At 44.0% G+C, this 24,286-nt stretch overlaps 1 protein-coding gene across 13 annotated transcripts in view; it reads right to left on the bottom strand.

Annotated features, from left to right (window-relative positions):
- Nucleotides 1–24,286, bottom strand: part of SUSD6 (sushi domain containing 6) — a 97,483-nt gene that overhangs the window by 30,506 nt on the left and 42,691 nt on the right. For all 13 annotated transcript variants that reach the window (XM_072761823.1, XM_072761824.1, XM_072761826.1 and 10 more), the window contains one exon: nucleotides 21,537–21,741. In XM_072761823.1, coding sequence (XP_072617924.1) covers nucleotides 21,537–21,657 — 121 coding nt within the window. In that variant the 5' untranslated portion in view covers nucleotides 21,658–21,741. The remainder of the gene's footprint in view (nucleotides 1–21,536; nucleotides 21,742–24,286) is intronic.

Raw genomic sequence — 24,286 nt, 5'->3', positions numbered from 1 at the left:
ATGATGAAGCAACTTCCCATAAGAGAAAAGAAAAAATTCCCCAAGTGCAAAAAGGCTTCTTGGAAAACAAACAGAACAGCATTCCTGCCAGGACAGAGAGAAAGGATCTGACATCCAGGCTCTTCATGCTTGGCAAAGGAGCCTGTTGCACAGCAAACAGGAGAGATGAGAACTGCAGGGAAAAAAAAGGAGGCAGATGGAGGACTCAGCACAGTGTTCAGAGCTGGAGGCCCAACCTAATGCTTCACTTGATACTGCCCGAGGTGGCCAATGGGAGGTCCCCTAACTCCTCTTTCCCTGACATGCCTTCAGCACCGATGGTGATTCTATAAAGTTGGGTGTGAATACAATCATATTTTACATACACCAGAAATACCTGCTATTTGAAAACAACAGCACAGCGACACCTTTGGTGGCTGGCAAAATCTTTTGGCGGTGGTGGGGCAGTGATTCTGTATTTCATACATTTGGTTTGATTATAAGGATTGTCTTCTTACATACTCCAGAGTGCCTGGGTTTCAGGCAAGGGGACATGGGCAAACTAGGGTAGAAGGAGATGATAACTATCATTTGGCTTGATCTGCAAGGCTTATCTAAGTATTCCTCTTATTTCACTTTTATAACTACTACCACTCAAACGTGACAACAACATTAGCAGCACTCCTCAAGTGAGAAGAAAGAAAAGCATTACCCACAAAGGAAATTTCTCAGGTCCGTGTCCAGATAAAGACGTAATGTCTCCATGGCTAGCAACACAGCATTTGCAAGTGTTCAGATCTCACGCCTGTGACATAAGCCCTTTCTCCTGAACTTGAGAATTCATACCCACCTACCCTGTCTGCATAAATTAGAAGGCAGTATACAACAGAGCAAAACCTAGCTTTGCCCTTATCAGCAACAGAACCCAAGGAATAACTCTTCCTCTTGTGCTTACTTTCCCCATTTACCTAGTGACCACTCTCAAGAACTAATGAAAGGGCTATAAATTATAAACAAACTGCCAAAGAAAGTCAACTTCTATCAGATGCAGTAACGCCCTGAAGAAGGCTCCTGAGACCTTCTAGCCTCTCCCTTGAGCTCCCCCTACAGGGTCTTCCCTATCTCAGCCTCCCTTCCCTGCACCCCACCCCTACCCCTCTTCCAGCAAAGCCACTCAGGCTGGCAGTCTTTCAAAGCAGAAGGAGCCCCTTTCCTTGGTAGCCCTGTGGACTCCTGCCATAAAGCTCGTTCAGAAAATAAAAAGTTAATCTCCCTAATTTGCATCTCTAACAGATTTCCAGGATTCATGAAATTTTATTTTTTAGGCTATCAAAGGGAGATGGGAGGCTGGGTGTGGCTAAATGGGAAAAACAGCACCACCCAGCATCATCTTTGAGCACGGCCCTTCTGATAGCAGCATTAGCACATACATGTAACTCACGTACCACTTTTTAAATATGCCAATCAATTTAAAATAACTGTCAATTAATTGTATTTCAAAGTGAGCAACAGCTGAATTGGTGGGAGGGAAATAGAAGGACTAGATGTTGCCATTCGCTATTCAGTGCATCCTCTTCATGTAGGCAGGATGTGCTGGACAATTTATTTTCTTTAAGATTTTATTTATTTATTCTTGAGAGAAACAAAGAGAGAGAGAGAAACACAGGCAGAGGGAGAAGCAGGCTTCATGCAGGGAACCCGATGTGGGACTCGATCCCAGGTCTCCAGGATCACACCCTGGGCCGAAGGTGGCGCTAAACCACTGAGCCACCCAGGCTGTCCTGGACAATTTTTTAGGATGTCTATGTTGGCTCCGTAACCACAAAAAGAAATCCCCCTCTCTTGCAGCTACTAAACAACTGGGCTGCAAAACGGCAGGGGCTAATCTTGTAAAGACAATTTATGGGGAAGGAACTGGTGGGGAAGGGATGGCAACGTAGCAGCTGTGCCTTAACAAAGCCACAAATGAAAACAGACTTAACAGAAATTAACCTCGAGTCTTCATTTTAACTGGAAAACCTGAGTCAGTGAGGAGAGAAAGATGAAACTGAAAGCATCCTCTCAGAATCCATACTTGTTAAGTTTTGTGTGGTCTGAGAGTCAAACAAGCTCTCCTCAAACAACAAATGGGGAGCAACACTTGAGATGGACGGAAGAGTGCAAAGCACCAGGGCACATTCAGTGTTGTATTATGGGAATGAGAAAATGCAGAATAAGGCACAGGACAAAGAAGTGGCTAGAAAGAAAGCTGAAAGCACAGATGAGGGTTATGGTGCTAAGGAGTATGAACCTTAATATATGTCTTCAAGTGAGCCCTGAGCTTGACTTATTTTGTTTTAAGGAGAGAAGACTGATTCTAAGTCTGAAATGTCGAGAGTTACTGTGGCAGCAGGATAGAACACAGACTTGAGAGGAGGGAGGTGGGGAAGACTTGGGAAACAGAGAAACCAGGAGCAGTCTGGAGAGAGATGACGAGGCCTTGGATGTTAGCAGTGTTTTCTCCTGTAAGGGGCCATCATTTATAAACCAGACCACAGTTAACACACCAGCTGCCTCCCCACCCAACCCAGCATAGACACAACTAGGACCAAGAGCTCTGGTGCTTCTACGCTAACACAAACTCAAGTGTCCAGTGGAAAGTGGGGGTTTTTGAAAGGAGGTATGCTTCCAGAATCCTGGTCACTGGTAAGTTCTGGTCTTCCAGGCAGCTAGCTGCAACGAACTAATGAACGCAAGGACGCCAAATGAGAGTTTACACTACCTCAATGAGAGACTGTTGTACTCTGCAGAATGCTACACGACTCTCTTGGATGAAAGGGATCTGAAAAAGGTTCCCAAATCCCTGCCTGTCCTCTACCCTCCTTCTCCATCCCCCTCTCCCGACCAAAAAAAAATCTCAAATACAAAATTCCATTGTAAGGATCTCTGTAGATAATCTCCTATTCAACCTACGTAAATGTTTAATAGGGTGTGAAATTTAGAAATTATTCCCAGTGGCTGCAAAGCCTGAGAAATGACAGATGTCACTCACAAAAATACATCCCAAAACTTCTAGAAGAAAATATAAGAGGGGTGCCTGCGTGGCTCAGCTGGTTAAACATCTGCCTTCAGCTCAGGTCAGGATCCCAGGGTCCAGGGGTTAAGCTCCACATTGGCCTCCCTGCTCAACGGGCGCCTGCTTCTCCCTCTGCCTGCCGCTTCCCCGGCTTGTGTTTGTGTGCTACCTCTGTCAAATAAATAAAAATCCTAAAAATAAGAATGTAAGAAAATATAAGAGCCCATCTCTATGAAATTTGGAAAGAATTCCTTAAATAAAGTTAAAAAATATTAATAAAGTTGACACTGCAAAGCAGCAGTGGTTCTCAAACTCTTCACTTATAGGCTCCTTGAGTCTACACTTAAAAATTGAGGACTCTCAAAGATTTGTCTATGTGCTACATCTACAAATAATTATCATAGATGAAAATGAAACTAAACTTGTATTGTGTATTCATAAATCCATTTTAAAAATAACAACAAAAAAACATCACAGCAATCATGTGAACACATCATGTAGCCTCCGGAAACCCTAACCACACATCTGTGAACGAAAGAATGCATACAAAAAAGACAAATAGCATCTTAGTATTAATATAAAAATAGTTTTAATCTTGTCAAGCTCCTGAAAGGACCCTCAAGAACCACTGCTATAAAAGAAAGAAAGAAAGAAAGAAAGAAAGAAAGAAAGAAAGAAAGAAAGAAAGAAAGAAAGAAAGAAAGAAAAAAGAAAGAAAAAGAAAAAAGAAAAAAGAAAAGAAAAGAAAAGAAAAGAAAAGAAAAGAAAAGAAAAGAAAAGAAAAGAAAGAAAAAAGAACCAATGCCATAGAGAAAGTTAAAATAATCTACATGAGGCCTAGCTGGTTCACTCGGTAGAACATTTGACTCTTGATCTCTGGGTTGTAAGTTCAAGCTTCAGGTTAATAAATTCTTTAAAAAAAAATCTACAAATTAGGAGAAGGTAACCAAGGAAATACAAAATTAAAGCCACATAGGGATTTCACTTTATGTCCATCAACTGGCAAAAATTAGTATCTAATAATACCAGGTGTTACAAAGCATGTGGAGAACTAAGAATGTTCTTATATATCACTAGTGGTGTAAATGGATACAACTACTTTGGAGCACCATGTGGCAATATGTAGAAAGTTGCTGTGCACTGCTAATAATCCAGCAGCCCTGTTGCTACATGTTGTACAAATGTACAAGAATGCTCCTTGCAGTACTGTTTTTAATAGTGAAAAATGGAAGTCACCTAATATAACCATCAGAGGATGGTTATAAAATATTTTAGTATATTATTAACACAATCAAAGGCAAACTGCAGATAAAAATATATTGGCATGGCTAAATCTCAAAAACAATGCTAAGCGAAAAGGGGGTAGGTTAAGGGAAATTACAGACATTTAAAAACATATAAAACAATATTCTATATTGCTTAGGAATCCAAGTATAAATATATAAAACCTGTGTATGTAATATACAAAATACATGTAAACATATGTGTAAGTACATAAAAAAAATACAAGCATGGTTGGAAGGATACACATGAATTTAGGATACTTCTAAAGCAAATATGGCAAAATAATAAATCTGGGCAGCAAGCACCCAGGAACGATACTGGTCTCTGTACTTTTTACATGTCTTTAACATTTGAAAATTTTCACTGAAAAACTGGAAATGGGATATTAGATTTAAAGTGGCTAGTGCCTGCAACCTACTGCACAAAAGTGTCAATACTTTTCAGGACACTGTAGATATTTCACAACACCCACAAACTAAGGCATATATATCATTTCTTAACAGGGTATTTGGTAACTTGGTAACTTTTCTAATCTTCCTAAAATCACCTTAGGTCCCATTTGGTCCCAAAATACACACAGAAATCCTAAGATTCACCAAGACTCCTAAATCCTATGGAAGACCTGGTATTACCTTATCCTGGCCTCTCAACCTATAGGACCCCGAATCTCAGACCTGTTTTCACCCACTGACTGACTCCTGACCACCACCCCCAACACACTCATCTGAAAGCTAAGCTACCAAATAGTACCTGTAAAAATGCTTTTCTCGACAGTCAGAGGAACATGCAGTAACTCTGAGCATGGACTTCACTTTCAAGCTGCTCAGCCTCAATGGTCCACCTTCAAGCTAAGGGAGAAGCCAGATTGCCCCAGCTGCTGTCAGAGTGAATTTACATCATTTAACAATCCCTTCTCCCATTCTTCCTTACTTTATCCTAAAGGCTTACTAGTCCACAGGAGTGAGCTCTATGGTGTCCAAACCCAGGTCCCCTTCCTTTAAATGGAAGGCACAAGCAAGCCCTTAAGAGTACAGTGTTTCTCAAAGTGTGGGCCATTCTCCCCACCTGCAATAGAACTATTAAGGCAACTGGTTAAAAAGCTTCTGCCTCAGGAAGGGAAATAATAAAACAAATGCACCACTGGATTCCTCTCCTCAGGGAGGAGAACTGAAGGGCTACAAGACTATCTGTCTTGTGGAAAAACCCTTAAAGAATGCAGACTGCAGGGCTGTACCCCAGACTGACCACATGATTCTTTGTGGGCATGGGGTGTGCAAATTGGATCTTAAAAGTATAATAACATCGGAAAAGCACCACCCCAGCAGATGGTTTCTTAGGTCTGATAAAGGAACCAAATCCTCACCATGTTCTCTGTATCCCAAAGTCTCGGGTGGCCAAATACCAAACAAACTTCCTTTCGCAGCTCTCCCTTACTACAGGGACCAGTGGAAGTCCCAGCTCTTCTAGGAACCTTCCTGGATTATGTCAGCATTAATTCTCTTCTTTCTAATAGCACTCAGTACCTGAACCACTCAAGGGGGATGAAGATGTATTGTTTTACCTTTTCCCCCAATTAAATAGATGTGAGGGCCTCAGTTCCTGGCAGAGAGCCCACTGTATATATAATAGCTTAACACTTAAGTGGCTGATGTAATGCTAAAGGACAATGGCATAGGGGAAGTCTGTATTAAATAAAACACACACAGGCATGCACGCAAGCACAAAAGCAGTACAAAAAGTATCTGATTTACACTGGGAAGACCTGGGTTCAGATCCCAGCTTTATCCTTGACTGGCTGTGATCAGTTTGTTATTGCGAGGACACCATTATGACATGATATACAAGAAAGTGCTTTACATGTTGTCAACTGCCAATGGTGGTAAGCTGTTACAGCCACTGCTACCTGTTATTTCTCTGCTCTTAAGAGGTGATTTATATTATTTATTCCTCTTTATGGCTAACAAAGGAAAAGCATAGAAAAAAAGCATATGGATTGCAAACATACAAATACAGAGAAATAAAGCTTCAGAAACCCCAGTTTACAAGGTCTGTGGGCAGCCACTAGCCTGCTGGAACCTCACTACTTAGGCCCCTGCATCTCTACCAGGGTAGGGAGTAGATGCCAGGGAAACTCTCAGTAACCAGAATGGTGTCTGGCACACACCACAGAAAGTCTACAAATGCTGAGTGATGATGAGTTTGCACAGACTGCTTGGGACAAGAGGCCATGGGGACCCCTTCCCAACTATACACCAAGAACTAAGAAAATTTTAGAGGAGCAGGTGAGCAAGACTGAGGTCCCCAAGTGGGGGTGAACTTAAGTGCAGCCACAGTCTCGGCTTCTGGAAGTACTGTTGAAGTTGTCATTAAAATTGTCTTCAAACCACTCTTCTAGCAAATGAAAAAGCAGAATGCGGCATCCAGCTGCCTCACATTAAAGCAGGGTAGTGGGGGGAAATGAGAAACAGAGTCAAGATTTCCAATTACCACTAAGAGGAGGGTTTTCAGAAGGGAGGAAATTAATGGAATCATCAAAAGACTGATGATTTTACTTAAAATGAATTAAATCAATCTCAATCTTTCCTTGTTTCAATGAAAACCTTGAGCTGTTCAGTTCTTAAGCTTCCTGAAAGCCGCCCAGGCAGGATCAGAGGGGCTAAGTGACAATTAACCAAGGCTGGGAAATCTTCTGTTTTCCCCTTCAGACAGACTGGAGAGACAGGGCCCGACAATAGTTCTGAGGCAGACGAGCTAATTCTTTCCAAGCCAGGAGTTCTTTAGCCTGCCAATACAAACAGCAGGAAATAAAGGCGGAAAATGGGGTCAAATTCAATCTGAAGAACAGCAAATTCCCCCTAGGATGGGGAAAACATTCTGTAACTTACAGCTACCTAGAAAAATGGTCAAAGAGAGAAGGAAAAAGGAACAGACGGGGGAGCTTGGGGGTGCCCCTCACACAGACTTGAGTGGGGCTTTTTGTGATCTTCTCTGGCATACTCTAACCCCTACCACATTCAATACACAAACATGCAGGCTAGCTCTGCCAGAGTGCAGGTGAGGTAAAACGAGCACAGAGCAAGGAAAGAGGGGAGGGCAAAGGAGGATAATGATGCCAAGTTGTAAGGAGGAAGGGAGAAACTGCAGGAAAGGAAAAGAGGTACAGGTATATAACCCTCAATGCCATCCACCCAGCAAATATTTACCCAGGCCTACCATGAGCACCAGGCCTGGCAGTGGAGGATGAGGAATAACAACCCTGAGCACCTTGGAAATGAGAACAGAACAGAAAGCCCGTGAAACCTTGCAGTAGAGTGTGATGATATGGGGTAAAGGGACTGGGACCCGACTAGAATGCTAAGTCATTCCTCTCTGGACACAGGTTTTATGGAAGTGGCATAAAGGCAGAGGCTAGTGACTCTCTAGAAAGAAAAGTTACTCCAATTCCTAAACTTTTCTCTGGTTTCACTTTCGGCAAGGCAGACTCTGGATGGGATTCTCATCAGCACTCCTTACCACAGAAGTTTTCACATACATAAAACATAAAAGACACATCACAAGCAAGCAGAAGTTCCTGACCATGAGGGTGGAAACTGTCAAAGAGGCATTAGAGAATCGCAGGTATCAGAGCTCAAAGGGTTCTGGAAAGCTAAACCAACCTTCACATCACTGCTGAACAAAACAAGGGGCTTTCAGTTACTGGTCTTTAGAAGCAGTGCTGGTGCTGATGCCTGGGATCTCCAGCTCTAGACTCTGCTCTTCATACCCCAGACCTCAAGCTGTGCAAAGATTTCTTAAAATGCAGACTTTCAGAACTAACTACTCACTAAGAGGGCAGAGTAAGAAGTGGAGGGAGGATGCCCAGGTGACAGGGTTTCATTAGGTCTACCCTGCTTCCCTTCTCGCACTCTCTGCACGATAGTGGGCAACAACCAGAGCTAGCCCACAGAAGGTTAGAAACCTGTGAACTTCCTCTTAACTCACTTGACTCTTTCCCAGTTTCCAAATTATGGTGGTCTGCCTGCAACATCCTATTTCTGAACCACTTCTCCCCACAGTGTATTCAAGACCTCTCTATCCCTCTGTCCCCACCTTACCAAAAATTGCTCTGAAAAGGATCAGATGGGTTTGTTCACCCCAAGTGTAAGCTAGTGATTTCCAAAATGTGGTCCCCAGATCACCAGCAGCAGCAAGTAAGAACTTAATAGAAATGCAAATTCTTGGCCTGCTGAATCAGAAACTCTGGAGGCAAGCCCAGTATTCTGGCCACACACACACCCCAGGGGATTCTAATATATGCTCAAATTTGAGACCCAATGGAGCATATAACCTGTAAGGTTCAACCTGTTGGTTCTCTCACAAGTATGTGATTCTTAACTGACACACCTGAATGACCTCTAGAATCTCAAGCCTAGAAATGTACATAGCTGCCCCTGGAAGGAGGAAAATCTTCCCAACTCAGCATATTCTTCTCTTGCTTCCAGGGTTCAAGTCCTTATGCAAGAAACAAGAAAGTACACAGACTGTCCTTTAAGCCTTGACCAGAGGCAGAAAAGCACAGGCATGGGGAGAAAGGTGACCCTGAAATGTGAACAAAACAAGAACTCTCTTCACTAGCTCCTGACTAGTGAGAAAGGTGGCTCGGTGAGTCCATAACTGCAGCACTGACCTGAGGTTTAGCTTTCCAGATGCCATCCTGCCAAATGCAAGCTGCAGGTACTTGTTCTGCAGTAAACCCAACCTGGGCCAGACACTCGGGGAGGTTCTGAAGCTACCTTCATGGGATTTCACCCTGAGATCTACAGAATACAACAACCACCTGCTCTGGGTCCCTTGACACTTCCTGGGAACAATGGGAGTAGCAAGTGAGTATTCCAGTGGTGTGTGTCAGGAAGTTGGGACTGCGGCACAGAATCTGGCACTTTAATAAAGAACGCTGCCAGCTCCCTCTCTGCTTTCCTTGTCCCAAACCTACATTGGTTAGCCTTCTGCTTCTCTAGCTTATCCCAGGGCCCTATTCTTACCAGGGACTCTGTGGCTTCTTAGAGAAAAATGGATGTCAGACTTCCACGTCTCTCAAAATCCTGACTGGCAAACTTGTCTGACCTGACTAGTTGTCTGTGAAGTTTTCTTTCTTTAAAAAGAATTTTTTTTTAAAAGATTTTATTTATTTATTCATGAGAGACACAGAGAGAGAGGAAGAGACACAGGCAGAGGGAGCTGCTCTGTGCCTGTGTCTCTTCCTCTCTCTCTGTGTCCCGGGTATCCAGGATCACATCCTGGGCCTAAGGCAGCGCTAAACCACTGAGCCACCCAAGAAATTCTTTTTAAATGATGTCTCCCTTTCTCCTTCCATCTTCTTTTATTCCCAGAAATGAGGCATTCAGAGATCCAAGCTTTAGAGTCAAGCTCCATAGATTTGGGCTTCAAATTCAAGATTTGAGGCTCTGTTTGGAAATTTTAGTTTGATCTTGTATACAAAGGGGGCTATTAAATGCCAGCCTCCCACCCAGGGATAAATGAAGGAATAACCAGTTAGTGTTAACCAAATGCTCTGAGCAATTCGGAAAAGAGATGCCAACTAAAAAAAAAGCACCATTATAATACTCTCTTCCATTAGAATAGACTTTTATGGTTTACCCAACACTTTTACATATATCACCTCATCTAATCCAATTATTCACAATCTTAAATTATTCCCACAAAGCAAGTGTCTGCCATTACTGCTAACAGAATTTCTGAATGCCAGGGAGATGGACCTTGAAACCTCTAAACTGACTAACCCCAATGTACAGAGAACAACAATGTGATGAATGAGTTCCTCTGTTAAGAACCACTCTAAAGAAACCTGAGACACATCTCTGCTGGAACTCACACAGTTCTCAAGAGTCCCAAACACACCAAATCAAATAGTCCTCAACCCAACATCTCTACCCCAACTCCAATCCAAGCTGAAGACTCCTGGAATACATCTGCATGCCCCAAGATGCCAGCTGCAACTCTACTCCTCTCCCTTCCAAATCAATTAGGAGCCTCTCAAACCCTTCAGCCCCCTGTGGGATTCCAGACTTGAGCTAGACCCCCATGGGACCTTGCTGTGAGTCAGACTGGCTGAAATAAGGAGTCCTTGTCAAAAATGCCTCCACAGGCTGGCTGGGCTCAGGCAGAACATGAGGGGCCTACCCTGAATGATCCCCTCCACTCCAGCAGGCTGGAAGGGGCCTCACTTAGCTGGTCACTTCTGGTTCCCATAGGCAAATAGGAGCACAGATACCATTCTTCTCATCCTCAACTTCTTCCACAACATGTACCAACACTGTCCTCCAGCCTTCTTTATTTCCCTGTTTAGATTCATTCAAGCCTGAATCCATTAGCTGGTTTTTGTTTTCTCTTTAACCCTTTGATCTTTAAGACACTCCAGCTTAGATCTTGTTTCCCTTCTTCCTACTCTCTCCTCCTCCTCCTCAACTGAAACAACTCAGCAGGAAAGGCACCTGCTCTACCAGCAGCATCTTGTCTCCAGATGCTTCCCCCAAATTGTGCTGCTGTTGATGTTCAGCCCAATCTCTCAACTCTTAGACTAAGGCTAGACTTTTTCTTTTGAAACCTCAGCTTCCAAACCTACTCCACCAAGACAGAGGAGACCACTCCTTTACCCAGCAGAGCAAGAGGCACACCAGTTTAGGGGACAGAGTATATTGGACATCCAAGGTTTCAAAAGAAGTGGCACAGCAAGTTCCAAAGGAAGGGTCAAGGAAGCAGAGCAGACACTACACTTGACTCTCTCCCTGTCCTCCCTAGACTTGCTCCCAACCTGCTGCCTGTCCCTGCCACAGGTGAGATGCCATATAACAACAATGACGATGATAACACAAAAGCCCTATGTGGTCAATGTGTTACCATCCCAATCTCACACATAGCAAAATTAAAGAACATCAACTTTGAGAAACTCACTCAAAGTGGTATTACATGTTAATAGCAGAGCTAGGATTCAAACCAGCCTATCTGGCCCCAAAGGGTGCATTCTTAACCCTACTGTGCCATCTCGTCTCCCCTATTGGCTGGCTCCTACTTGCTCCAGCTCTGGATAGACTTCTCTCCCTCCAAAAAAGCTACCAGGGCCCTCCCAATCCTAGTCAGGAGCGCCTGATAAGTGCATTCCTGTGTAGGGCAGTGACTTCGCGGACCATAGCACACATCACGCAGAACTGTAGCTGGGACAATCCTGGCACTCAGCAGGAGAATCAACAAGTAATTGAGTACTCCAGAGTGCCAAACCATCAGCTCTGCGCTCCTCCTGGTATACAGCGCTGCTCCTGGCTGTGGCCACCCTCCTCTCGCAGGCTTACCACGAAGACCAAACTACAAATGAGAACTTCCACTGCAATCCAGCCCAGTGCCTGGCCCCAGAAAGCCCTCCACGGCATTATATACTTCCTGCTGTTCTCCCTGCCTACGTTATGTGAACACATGCTTGCTAAATGAGGTAATGCTGCTTAGGAAAACACCAAACCCAGTATGTGCCACAGCAACCCTGGCAACCCCGAGTCATTAGGTCCTACAGCAAGCCTATAGGGTGTGTGTATCATGACCTGCAGAACAAAGGGTTCAGGCTTCCCAAAATTGGGATTCCCAGAAGTCTCAGCAAGCTGTCCAATTCCTTCCCAATCAAAGACTTGAGGTCAAGGTTGCAGGATGTGGAATCCTGTTCGTTGGAAAACCTCTGACACCTCAAGAGAAAGGACTAGGAGCTCCTGCTGATTCCATGCAGGAAGCATACACAACGCCCACTCTCCGTCCCCCAGACCCTATCAGTTCTAGTGGTAAGGGAGGAGTGGTATCTTGTAGAGGGGGACTTTGAATTGGATTTTGAGGTATGAAGAGAGGTTTGAGGGGAAGAGGAGAGGCAGAATTCCGACCACAGGAGTCTAGCCACTGGAAGAATAGTGAGAGTAGGCTCTGAAGGTGCTACTGTGCAGGGAAAGGGCAAAAAGGAGTCCCCTTAGCCTTGATTTGGGGTAGGAGTACAGAAAGTTATGGGTGAGGAAAAGGCAGCCAAACCCATTCAAGCTCTCTCTTCCCAGCCCCTCCCAGGATAGGTTTCAGAGACAGGATGCATTCCTCCCCACGGACCTTTCCTCCCTCCCATCATCTAAGGGGATCCATACCCACGCTGGGTTCAAAGTTCCTCACCCAGGCTGAAAATTAGCATACCGCAACAAACCCCTCTAGGCAGCCCTCCCAGACTCACTCATTTCTTCTCAGAGAAGCCTCCCCACCTGGCTTCCCACCCGTGAGGCATGAAGACACTTTCACATGGTTCTTCAGTTCTTAACTCCCCGGAAAGCTGGGAATGGAATCTTATGGGGAACCATAAATCAGGGCAGAGGCCCACAAGGTGCTGCATCTCACAGGGCTGTGCACTTGACTACCTCGTCCTCACGTGCAGGACAGGCCATGATTCTGCACAATCCTGTTGGGAGAAACCCCTCACCACGCAGAATACCTTTCCTAGGATGTACTTGTTGGGTCCACCTGGAATGATCACTGGCCTGGTTATAGCAAAGGAGCAATACATAAAGGACTTCGTCCTTGTCTTCAAGGAGTTTATGTGTAAACACTTACCAAGTGTTCATGCCAAGAACTGAGATGGAGAGACATGTATAGGAGAGGACATCAGAGATCAGAAACTGAAGGGGTCTACTTCAGGGGAGGAGGGATATAAAGCAGAGAGCCACATGGCCTACTGAAGTCACCAGCTAACTTCACAGCCCACTAATCAGCAATTCGAAGCAACCATGCATGGTCATCAGGAGGTTTAGTGGGGCTGCACTGGCTCAAGACACCACTGCACCCTTTGCAATCTGGCCTCCAAAGTAGTAAGATCAACTGGGAAGCAGAAATAACCAAGGCCTCTCTCCTGCCTGCTGCCACACCTCACTGTTCCATGATCAGTGCTCAGTAAACATTGCTGGACTGCTCCTCATGCTCACTCAGTCTCATCTGGTGGGTGATGTTCCCAACAACATTCTCCTGTACCTCTCATCTTTGCCAGAGTTAACAAGGCCCAGCTGTCAGAACTTGAACCTGTGACAATAGACACACAGGTCCTGCCCTCTCCCAAGGAGACAAGTGTCTACTACATGTGAAGAACTGATTGTCAGACCCTTTCATATTTCATAAAGTGTTGCTTGTTACTCAGAATAACAAAGGCGACAGCAGAATTATTTTATAACCCTGTTTGTACTTGGCCATAACTTCCTGGAACACATTTCCCCTCTTGGGTTGAAATGCCTAAAATACTTTTGTGAACTTAAAAAAGAAAAAGAAAAGAAAAACTCTGCAAAGAAGAAATCTTGAAGTGAACCTGTTTATTTTCCCCACACTACTTCCCAGAATTCTGAATGATTAGAGAACTGTACTGCAAGAGATTGGACTACTGGTAGAGTTAACAAGTCAAAGAAGCTAAACATGGGAAAAATAGCCATCTCAGGGGAAGCAAATGAATCTAGGCAGAAAAAGGCTCTTAAAAAAAAGAAATGCTATCAAATAGCTAAGAAAAGTAAGAAAAGGCAAAAGGACTACCAAATGGAGAGAAGAAAAGAGTTTTTATTTTTTACTTCTGACGCTATATTCTCCCAGATGTGTTTAGGAATCTTTTAAAATAAAATCTTTCAATCACATCATGGTGCTGATGAAATGAAAAATGTTGTTAAAAGAGGAAAAAAAAAAAAAAAAGAGGAGCCCTTGGCGTTTACAAAATGACTCCAAAAGTTCCCAACAATAGCAGCTTTAAGGAACCCTGGCTTTGAAATACCGACAAGACAGCCTGTGAAGGGAATGGCTTATTGTGAGATTACCTAGCGGACCGTCCTCCCCCACCCCAATAACAACACTGAGAAGAGACAACTGCTGCCCTTTGCTCCCTCTATCTTCATATGTAGGATGCCAACATGCAGTATTTGCAAGTTAGGAACTTATGAAATATGAATAACTCATGCAGTATATATCCAACTCCACTCAGCATGCACTGGATTGAATCAAACAGAATCCAAGACACGTGGAAGTAACAGGAGCACCTTCCAACCCTAAAGTCTGTCTGAACTAATCAGCTATGGCATCAGTAGTGTTGGCTACAACAAATGATGCTAGAATCTGATCTTTCAACTTGGGAATTATTTCTTTGTATGTTAGGCCATGTCCTAAGTGCTGGCAAAATACAGACAGTGAGGTCAGGAAAATTATCCAAGGCAACACAGATAGGAGTAGGGGCCATATTCAAACTGAGACAACTGGACTCCAAGGTCCACGTTTTTAACCAGACTACATTGCCTCTGAGTCTTACCACCTGCAACAACATGGATGGATATAGAGGATATGATATGAGGTGAATAAGTGATATAAGTAAAATAAGGGAGGGATCAGAGAAAGACAAATTCAATGTGTTTTCACTCATAGGTGGAATTTAAGAAACAAAATGAAAAAAGGAAAAAAAAGACTCTTAGCTATAGAGAACACATTGATAGCAGTGGGGAGGTGGGTGGAGGGATGGGTAAAATATATAAAGGGAATTAAGAGTACACTTTGTGTAATGATCACTGACTAATGTATAGAATTGTCCAATCACTATATTGTACACCTGAAACTAATATAACCTGTAGGTTAATCATACTGGAATTAAAACCAACCAACCAACACGGGGCATGCCTGAAGGATAATGACAGCCGGATGTTACACTGAACTAGTACCAGTGACCTCAGTGGCCCCATGAGAGCTGCAGGTGGTATTTACTATTTTAAGGTGTTATGAGTTGAATCCTCTTCCACCTGAAAGAGACAGCCCTGTGAAGAACTGCTAGGGGACAATCCTTTTTTAAGTTATAATCTAGGGGCACCTGGCTGGCTCTGTTGGAAAAGCATATGACTCTTGACCTCGCAGTTGTTGAGTCTGAGCCCCATACTGGGTGTAGAAATTAAACAAACTTTTCAAAGAAATAGTTACAATCTCACTCTATCTTCCAGTACATTCAGATTTCACGCTTTAGGTTGGCTTCAGGTGAGGTGGCAGAACAGGCCTAGGAGAGAACAGTAGCCAGCACCCCTCTCTCACACACAAAAGCATAGAAAAGTTGTCTCTAGATGCTGCTGTCCCTCTGGGCCTCAAAGTTAAACACAAGGCAGGCCAAGGTCACTCCGGATCTGGCACACTCCAGGCAGCCAGCCACACTCGCGCCAGCCACCTGGAATGGGAATGAGGGCTGCTCATACTCTCTGTGGGCTCACACTCCTGAGTGATGCAGAGAAAAGGAATCCCCAGATGGTAAGAGGTGATGAAAAGAATTAATGTGTAAACCTAGTATAATAATCAAGAACTCTGAAAGCTGACCCTAGGTGTTTTGTTTAAAGATTATTTTTATTTATTTGACAGAAAGAGAGAACGTGCGCACAAGCAGGGGAGTGGGACGGAGTGGGGGAGAGAGAGGGAGAAGCAGGCTCCCCACCAAGCAGAGAGCCCAACCAATGTGAGGCGTGATTCCAGGACCTTGGGATCATGACCTGAGCCGAAGGCAGATGCTTAACCAACCAGAGCCACCCAGGTGCCCCTATTTTCTTTTAAGCATCCTGTGACCCCGTTAGCAGAAGGAGTTGCACGTGTAAGAATAACATCCTCACTCATATATTAGGCCAGGGTAGTGGGGCACCTTTGCTTAGGTGGAATCTGTGTTGATGGAGGGCTTTAACCCAACTGAGACCCAGTCAGGTCTTCAGTTTGGTGGATTCCTGGTTTCTGTTCTTCAAAAGTAGCGATACAAGGCTGATACCATGTGTTTGCAATGTTCTAAACATGGCACAACAATTAGCCTGAGGAGGGTAATTTCTCAATGTCTTCTTGTGACGCCACAGTTCGGCAAGCCCTATAATGACCCATCCAGCCTCCTCTCACAAACTCCAAGTCTTTTTATAGTCACAGGTAATTACACCAGGGAGAGATTACATCACTTCATTGGCAGTGTTTACAACAGACAGGAAGATGCTCTGCGGATGTTTTGGGAACTACATCCTCATTTAGCAAATAATTTGCTGCGGTCCCTATTGTTCCTTTCTAAAAATAGAACCGCCTTGGCAAATCTTGTGCCTAAACTGGGAACCAAACAACCAAGGGTCATTGTAGACGAGAAAAGAAACCACCACAGTAGCAAACATGGTAACCCAGCGATGACTCCTGTATCCTTTATCCAGAGGAAAAAACACAGATGGAGTCTTTCTTCCTCTATCAAAAGAATCCCCTGAAGGTTGTTACCCTGGGTGCTCCAATAGGGTGACATAAATGGGTCTCAGAGAAGAAGCCTGCCACTCAGCACAGGCAGTGTGGTTCTCAGCAGACCACGGGCAGCAGAGTTAAGACAGACTGGGCACAAATCTCAGCTAGCTTCCCCACCGACAACTGCCTATCTCTGAGCAGGTTTTGTAACTAACCTCTCTCTGCCTCAGTTTCTCATCTGTAAAATGGTTACATGAAGACCTACCTTACAGGTTTTCTGAGGGCTTTAAATGGGATGATACACAAAGAGCCTGACACTGAGATGATGCTCTGTATGCATCAACTTCCTGCCTGTCCTCTTAGCTCAGAGTACATTATCTCTGATTCCAGGTCCCTTCAGAGATGGCAAGGTGAGCCAGGGCCACTTGCCAAAATCTTCAGCCACAGCAAAGTTAAGGGCCAAAGCCACATCATACCCGAGAGCCTCATTCTCAACATTTCCCATTTTCAATGAACACTAGCTGCCAGGCTTTCTCACTATGCTGCATAGAAATATAGATGGCTGCTTTCCCCACTATTTTAAAATTGCTTTAGGTGCTTGTGTGATGTTTAACATGGCCTAAAGCATGACAGAAACACATTCAAGGGGGCAGGGTGGGGATCAGAAACAAGTAAAATATGGAGTTTTTTTTCAGTAAATATCCTCAGGAAAGGGAGAGAATGAAAATCAAAACCATTTTACATGAGTCAGCAAGCCAGCTGGGTTGAGACCATCATACTATGCAAACATGAGCTTTCTGGAAGGCAAAGGGATTTCCAGAAGTAACCAATCCTTCCTCCACTGGTCAAGTATGACACCTCGTCCCACTTCCTTATCCTAGGCACAAAAAATGACTTTGCATCTTTAGCTTTGTTTTTTAAAGACAGCAAAGGATATCATCTGCATAAAATATCCAGCCCAGCATGACTCAACAGCAGGTCACATACCAATTCTGTTGCTGTCATTATCTAGGAATTACATCACACATTTTATATGCCAAGTGCCCTCCAATCATTTTTATTAGTCTACACAACACCAACCTCACATCCTTAAGGATTTTGTTTCTGTTTTGAAGGACACACAAAGAGGTCAAATGATTTGCCTAAAGTCATAATGCAAGTTTCTTAACATAAAGGGAAGGAGTTGTGAGATCTGGGAGAGGCTACTACATAGCTGAGACTCTAATTCCTCTCTAGTCCAAGAAGAGAGGCAAGCTGGATACTCTGCCCATAGATTTTATTTTTAATTCTGGTCTTCCGCCTGCATGGTGTGACCAGTATGAGGATAATGTATGCTTCCTTCTGCCACTCCCTGAAAGGAAACTTTCAATAATTTTCCCCATCTCCACTTAAGGAATGACCAAGGGGGAAGCTGGAACTACTGCCTCTTGAAAACCAACATGGAAAACTGAACCTCGATCATGGCATAACTCTGCCCCAGTACTCTCTACTGCCTGTTCCTATATGATTCTTTTCTTCTACACCTGAGCAATTATGACCAAGACTAAGGATGACTGTGGTATTTATAGCCAGAGGCTATACAGATGAATTGCCCCCCAGAGGATGCCCACTTACCTATGTCCAGTGGGATTCTCCTAGTCATAAGTGTGCATGTACACACAAGCATATTCAAGGTCTAGTAGAGCCCACAGGGTTAACAAAGGCTGTGTATTTTACAAGCACCTCCTTTTAAAATGCCTCTGGAATGGGTGTTCAGGTGTAGCTATAGGTGCGGGTAAGATATATACAAAGAGGAAGAGGGGACCTCTCCTGAATGGAATTGCCTTTCTTCAACTTCAAAGTATCTGAAAGTCTTGGTTTTTTGGCAAGCCTGCCTGGGGAACTGCTTATGGCAGGCACAGCCATACAGGTGTGCTCACTTTTCAGCTGAAGGAGTAGGTACCTCCTTCTCCAAGGAGCAACTTCATGGAGGGAAACACACTGGCAGCAATGTGGTGCACTGGATCTAAGTAATGGTGCCACCTCCTCCCCTGCCTGCATCCTGCTGTGCCAGTATACATGTTTTGTGGGAGGAGAAAAGACTTAGGGGACGGGGCAGCAGGGGAGGGAGGATTCTTTGCAGATGGGGGAGGGGAAAAACTACAGAGCCAACTTTTCCATCCTGCTCTGAGCACACACTACAGACATACATTTTTCCACACTGGAGAATAATAATCCCTTTATCCAGCCAGTCTGAAACCATCAGTCCCTGATAATTGAATTCAGACCTTGGATGGAAAGTTGGGAAGGTGTGGGCAGTTGGAAAATGGGGTGGGAAATGGGAGGAGGCAGGGGTGGAGCCCATATTTTTATGGTGGCAGTAGGTGGAATGGCTTAATGAAGTTAAAGAGGGTAAAGACTTCAAAAACTGAAGGCAGATGTTCTGCCCTAATATTGCCAGGTCACACAATGGGACAGCTTCCCTAGTGGAGCCTGGGAAGAAGGTGGTCTTGGTGGCATTCCAGGTACTAAGCCAGGTTCTAGTCCTGGCCCTAGGACCCTGGGCAAGTGCATGACCTCTACAATCCTAGCTCTGTCATTCCATTCATGCATATACTTCTTGAATACTATTTGTTCTGGGCTAGGGGTATGATGGCAATCCTCTTCTATAAAGGGCTAAATATTTTAAAGGCTAAATATTTCAGGCTTCGGGGGGGGGGGGGGGCACAGTCTATGTCACAACTACCCAATGCTGCCACTGTAACACAAACACAGCAACAGACAAAATATATATGGTTGAACATTGCTATGTTCCAATAAAACTTTATTTATGGATACTGAAATATGAGCTTACAATTTTTATGTATCATGAAATATTATTTTAATTTTTCACCAATTATTTAAAAATATAAAACCATTCTGGGCTCACAGGCCATACAAAAGCAGCAGGGAGGATTTGGTCCATGGACCAAAGCCCACCAACTTCTGCTCTAGAAATACAGTGGTAAACAAGACAGGGTCTTTAACATCCTGTTGCTCTGTAAGTACCACTTCTAGAAATCTCCTCTGGCTTTGGCTGTAAGCCCTATGAATGTAAGCCCTGCTTCATCTGGTTGCACGTTGGTGGAGCCTGGCCTTCTTTTCCCTTTGGAACCTCATATAGCCCTAATGCCCACATTCTGGGTTCCTAATCATCAGTGGCCTCCTTGGCTGTACCAGGGGCTCCTCATAGCAAAAGAGGTCTTAGGCTTCATGGAAAAGGTTTAAGTGTCAGAACAGGGTGAAGAGGAGACGACAGAAGATGGAATCTGTATGTGGCTGGTGGAGAAAGCTACAATGGAACAACAAATATGTAACTGTTTCTCCCAATAATTCTGAAGAAAAAGCTTATATGCGCCATTATCTCTATGTGTTGAGTAAGCAGGTGGTGGGAGCTAATAGAGAATGAGGAAGAGCACTGAGCTATGGGGACTCTATACATTACACTCCAGAATCTAGCTAAGATCCCTCTCCAGGGAACTCTGTCCAAAGGAAACTGCCATATACATGTACCTAATGAGGTCTGGTAGGGGCCCCCATACTGTTGAGTTCAATCATTATTAGTTGAGGGGTACTTGGGTGGTTCAGTTGTTTGGGCTTCCAACTCTTGACTTCAGCTCAGGTTGTGATCTCAGGATTGTAGGATCCGGCCCCACACTGGGCTCCCCACTCAGCTCAGAGTCTGCCTGTCCCTCTTCCTCTGCTCCTCCCCCACTTGTGTGCATGTGTGTGCCTGCTTTCTCTCTAATAAATACATAAAATCTTTTTTTTTTTTTTTAAGATTTTACTTATTTATTCATGAAAGACACAGAGAGAGAGAAGCAGGCTCCCTGCAGGAAGAGTGATGTGGGACTCGATCCCCAGGACCGGGATCACGCCCTGAGCCAAAGGCAGATGCTCAACCACTAAGCCACCAAGGTGTCCCCATAAAATCTTTTTTTAAAAAGTATAATTAGTTGAGACCTCTACTGGTGCTTGCAGATACAAAGGCTCTATCTATGGAGGTTCTCTAGCATTATCCAGAGGCCTATAGTACACACCCAAATACACCCTTGCTAAAAAGAATGCCAGGTGTAGAGGACCACATGTTGAGAACCTAGAACGGTCTTCAGAGCACTGCAAAAGGCAACAAGGATCATACAAACTCAAAAAGGCTCAGGGCTGCATTTCTAGCGCCTTCTAGGGCTCTTGAAGCTCACCAGCTTGAACCAGAAAGTCCTTAGAACCATGAAAATATAGATGGAGGAAACTGGATATGACCTTCAAGGTATCCAGGTCAACCCCTTCATTTAATAAATGGAGAAACTGAGCCACATAATGGCTACATGGCTTGTCCAAGATCACGAAATTTATAGTGTCAGACAAGGTTACAATACCCCAACTCTACTTATTCTGAGAGAAAACAAAAAGACAAAAAAACAAATAAACAATAAAGAGCTAACAATCATGAAGTGCCTATTGTTATTTCAAACGATCTTCACAACCACCCTCCAAGGTAGCTACTAACTAGTATTATCCCATTCTGTGGCTGAAGAAACTGAAGCTTACAGAAGTGAGACCTACTCAGGTCCCAGAGCCAGCAACAGTAGCACTGGACTCAGAATACAGCAGTCTGATTCTAAAACCTGCACCCTGATGCCCATCATGCTCTAAACCCTACAGATAAGCTCCATCCTACCTGATGACACCAGCTGCGGGGAGAGGGCTGATAATGTCGTCCTCATAGGTTCCTACACACCTCTCCTCCAGTTGGCTGAGGAGGCCCCTTCCTGCCAGACCCCCAGGACTGGCCCCCTGCTATACCACAGCATAAAATCCCACCACCACCCTCTGCTCTCTCTGCAATTGGCCTCTAGATGGAGAGTCCCCTATCTGGGCTTCAGAGAAACAATGGTACTGAGTTTTTTCCCTCCCACACACACAGAGGCAGGCCAGAACCCACCTGAGGCAAGTCCGTCTCCAAAGAGGGTGCTAAGGATCACCAGCGGAAGGAACACTCCATGTCCCACGGAGGCCACGGCCAACGCTGAGGTGCTCTTTGGTGCTATCCTGCCATGGCACATCTTTTATCCGTCCAGGTTATTTTAAAAAGAAAAAATTTAAAAGCCAGAAGTAAGAATTCTGAAGTCAGCAGCAGGCAGATTTACCTATAAAAAAACAAACAAAAAACAAGGACATATGTAAAAACTTCAGCCATAAGTAAGGTGCAGGTAGGCACTTCGGTAAGGAAGCTATAATCACATACAAAGTTGAAAGAATTCTAGTAACTGAATTCCTGCTGCCAAGAAGGAACAGGTACATAAGTGGCTTTTTAATGCATTATCTGGGGGAAATGCTGAGGCCTGCAGCAAGCTGCCATCAGCGTCTGCATCAAGGAGCCAGATCCTGGTAATAGGCCAAGGAGACAAGCACAGGCTTACCTGGAGATCTGCTGTCAGGCACAGCAGAGCTTTCAGAAACTGCCCTGGCTCTGCCCCACCGCCTCCAACAGAGAGGAGGAGAGAGGCAGCTATTGACACAGAGTGCTACACCCCTGAGTCAGGCTTTGCCTCTGCCACTTGGACTGAGTGAGTTCAACCAAACGAAAGGAAAAAAAAATAGAGAACACGTGTCTTAAAGAGAGAAATACACCGCCTAAAGAAGGAATGCAGCAGCAGGAGCCAAGGGCCCATGGCTAGGCTTGCTCAACTGCCAGAGACTGGATGAGCCCCTGAGGATCTGATGCTGACTGCACAGCCATGAATCTCAAAAATGGACCAATTAATCTAGGCTCACCCGACACACCTGTGACTCCAGAGGCCACACTTCTTGGCTGTACCTGACAAGGACTAGAGGGGAGAACCACAACTGACTTCAGAAGACTAGGAACCAGAGTTTTTGGGGGAAAAAAAAAAATAGAGGTCAAGACTTTTAGGGATTATTGTCTACGTGCCTTCAGAGAAGCAGCTGAATTGAAAATACATTATGATACAGGCCTATTATATTTTAGTTAACTCATTTGATTTCATTTATCCTTGTTTGTAACAGGTATTCCAATAAGATTACGCTCTCTTTTTAAATTCCATATACATACCTTCTCCATTAATAAGGCTTTATGTAATAAATAAGGGAGCCTGCCATCTACAATCCTAATAAAGGATGCCCCTCAGATTCTGCCAGGAATATTAAACAGCTCTGCCTTCCTAATACGTCTGAAGCTTTGACTCAGGCCTACATCCCCCGCTAAAGAGAGTTACTTCAAACAGCAACATGAATTATCTTCATACGAAGGGAAAGCAGCCACGCTGGTCTTCAATGAGCATGAGCCAGGGGTTCAAGAACAGAGCTAACCACTGGGTCCTTACTCACTATTCCCAAGTAGCTGTGACTATAGCAGTCTTCTGTCCACAGCTTTTACCCAGGCTCCAACTTTAAAGCTATAGAAAAGGCATGGTTCATAAAGAGGTCTAGAGGGGAGTGTAAGTGCCCCAAAACAGTATACAAAACTGTGTGTAAATAGGCAGAAAGTGTATACATTTATGTGGCTAAGAACATTAAAGTTGGAATGCCAAAATTCAAATCTGTTTCCTCTGTCATGACCATATGACCAAATCATTTTCTTAGCCTCAGCTTCCTCATCTGTAAAATGGGAACAGTAACCATAATTCTTCATAGTTTTGACATAAGGATTAGGATCAGAGAAAACACTTGGCAGTGCCTGGCACTTTTGCAAGTCCTCAATAAACACTGCCTGTTATTGCTATTGTAATTATTAATAATCCCTGAGCTAGAGGGACCTTAGAGATCATCAGGTTTCACCTCCTCATTTGATAGATGCCAAAACCAAGGTCAGAAGAGGTTAAAGAATATGCCCAGTTAGCAATAGGCCCTTTGGTGCTACCATTTTGGATTCATTCACAGCAGGTATCTCTACCAGGCAGTCATCATCCTCTCAAGGCAACAAGAATAATAATAAGAATAATACCTGGTTGTGCCACAGTACAGTACATGCACAACAAATATTTCTCTAGTGAATGAATGAGGCTGGAACAGAGTAGTGCTTAGATGCTCTTTGCACAAGTGACGGTAATCAGTAAAGACTACCCAGAGGAGATGATGCTGACTACTAGTGCCTATGTTGAGTGAAAAAGAAGGAAAAAAAGAAGGTACTAAATACAAGTGGACGAGAACAATGGGAGCACAGCATTCTTGGCAGAAGCTAGAGTCAAAGGCTGGGCTAAGGAATTTAAACTTTACCTCGAAAACCATGTAGAGCTTACAGGATTACAGAGAAGTTACAAGACCAAATCCATTTAGGAAGATCACTCTGGCGAGGATTTTGGGGTCAGCGTAGGGGGCACCAACTGGTAAAGGACTTTAAATTTAGTATTTTATAATTAATGTGGAGTTCTTTTGAGAGCAATCTGACATCTGTCTCTAAAATGCACACATTCTCTAACCCATCAGTTCTGCTTTTAGAACCTATCCTCAAAAGTCACATGAGCAATGATGTAGATGCAAGATGTTCACTGTATTCTTTGTACTGGCAAAAGATTGAAGTGAGATGAGTTAAACAAGTTGTCATACACACACGTCATGGAATATTATGCATTGGTTTGCAAAGAACTAGGCAGGTCAGTCTGTACTCATATATGCAATGACTTCCAAAATTAGCATATGGAGAAAATCATTTGTGTGTATGCATGTATTTTT

This window comes from Vulpes vulpes, chromosome 6, assembly GCF_048418805.1.
Source record: "Vulpes vulpes isolate BD-2025 chromosome 6, VulVul3, whole genome shotgun sequence".
Lineage (NCBI taxonomy): Eukaryota > Metazoa > Chordata > Mammalia > Carnivora > Canidae > Vulpes > Vulpes vulpes.
This window is presented reverse-complemented; position numbering and strand designations above follow the sequence as displayed.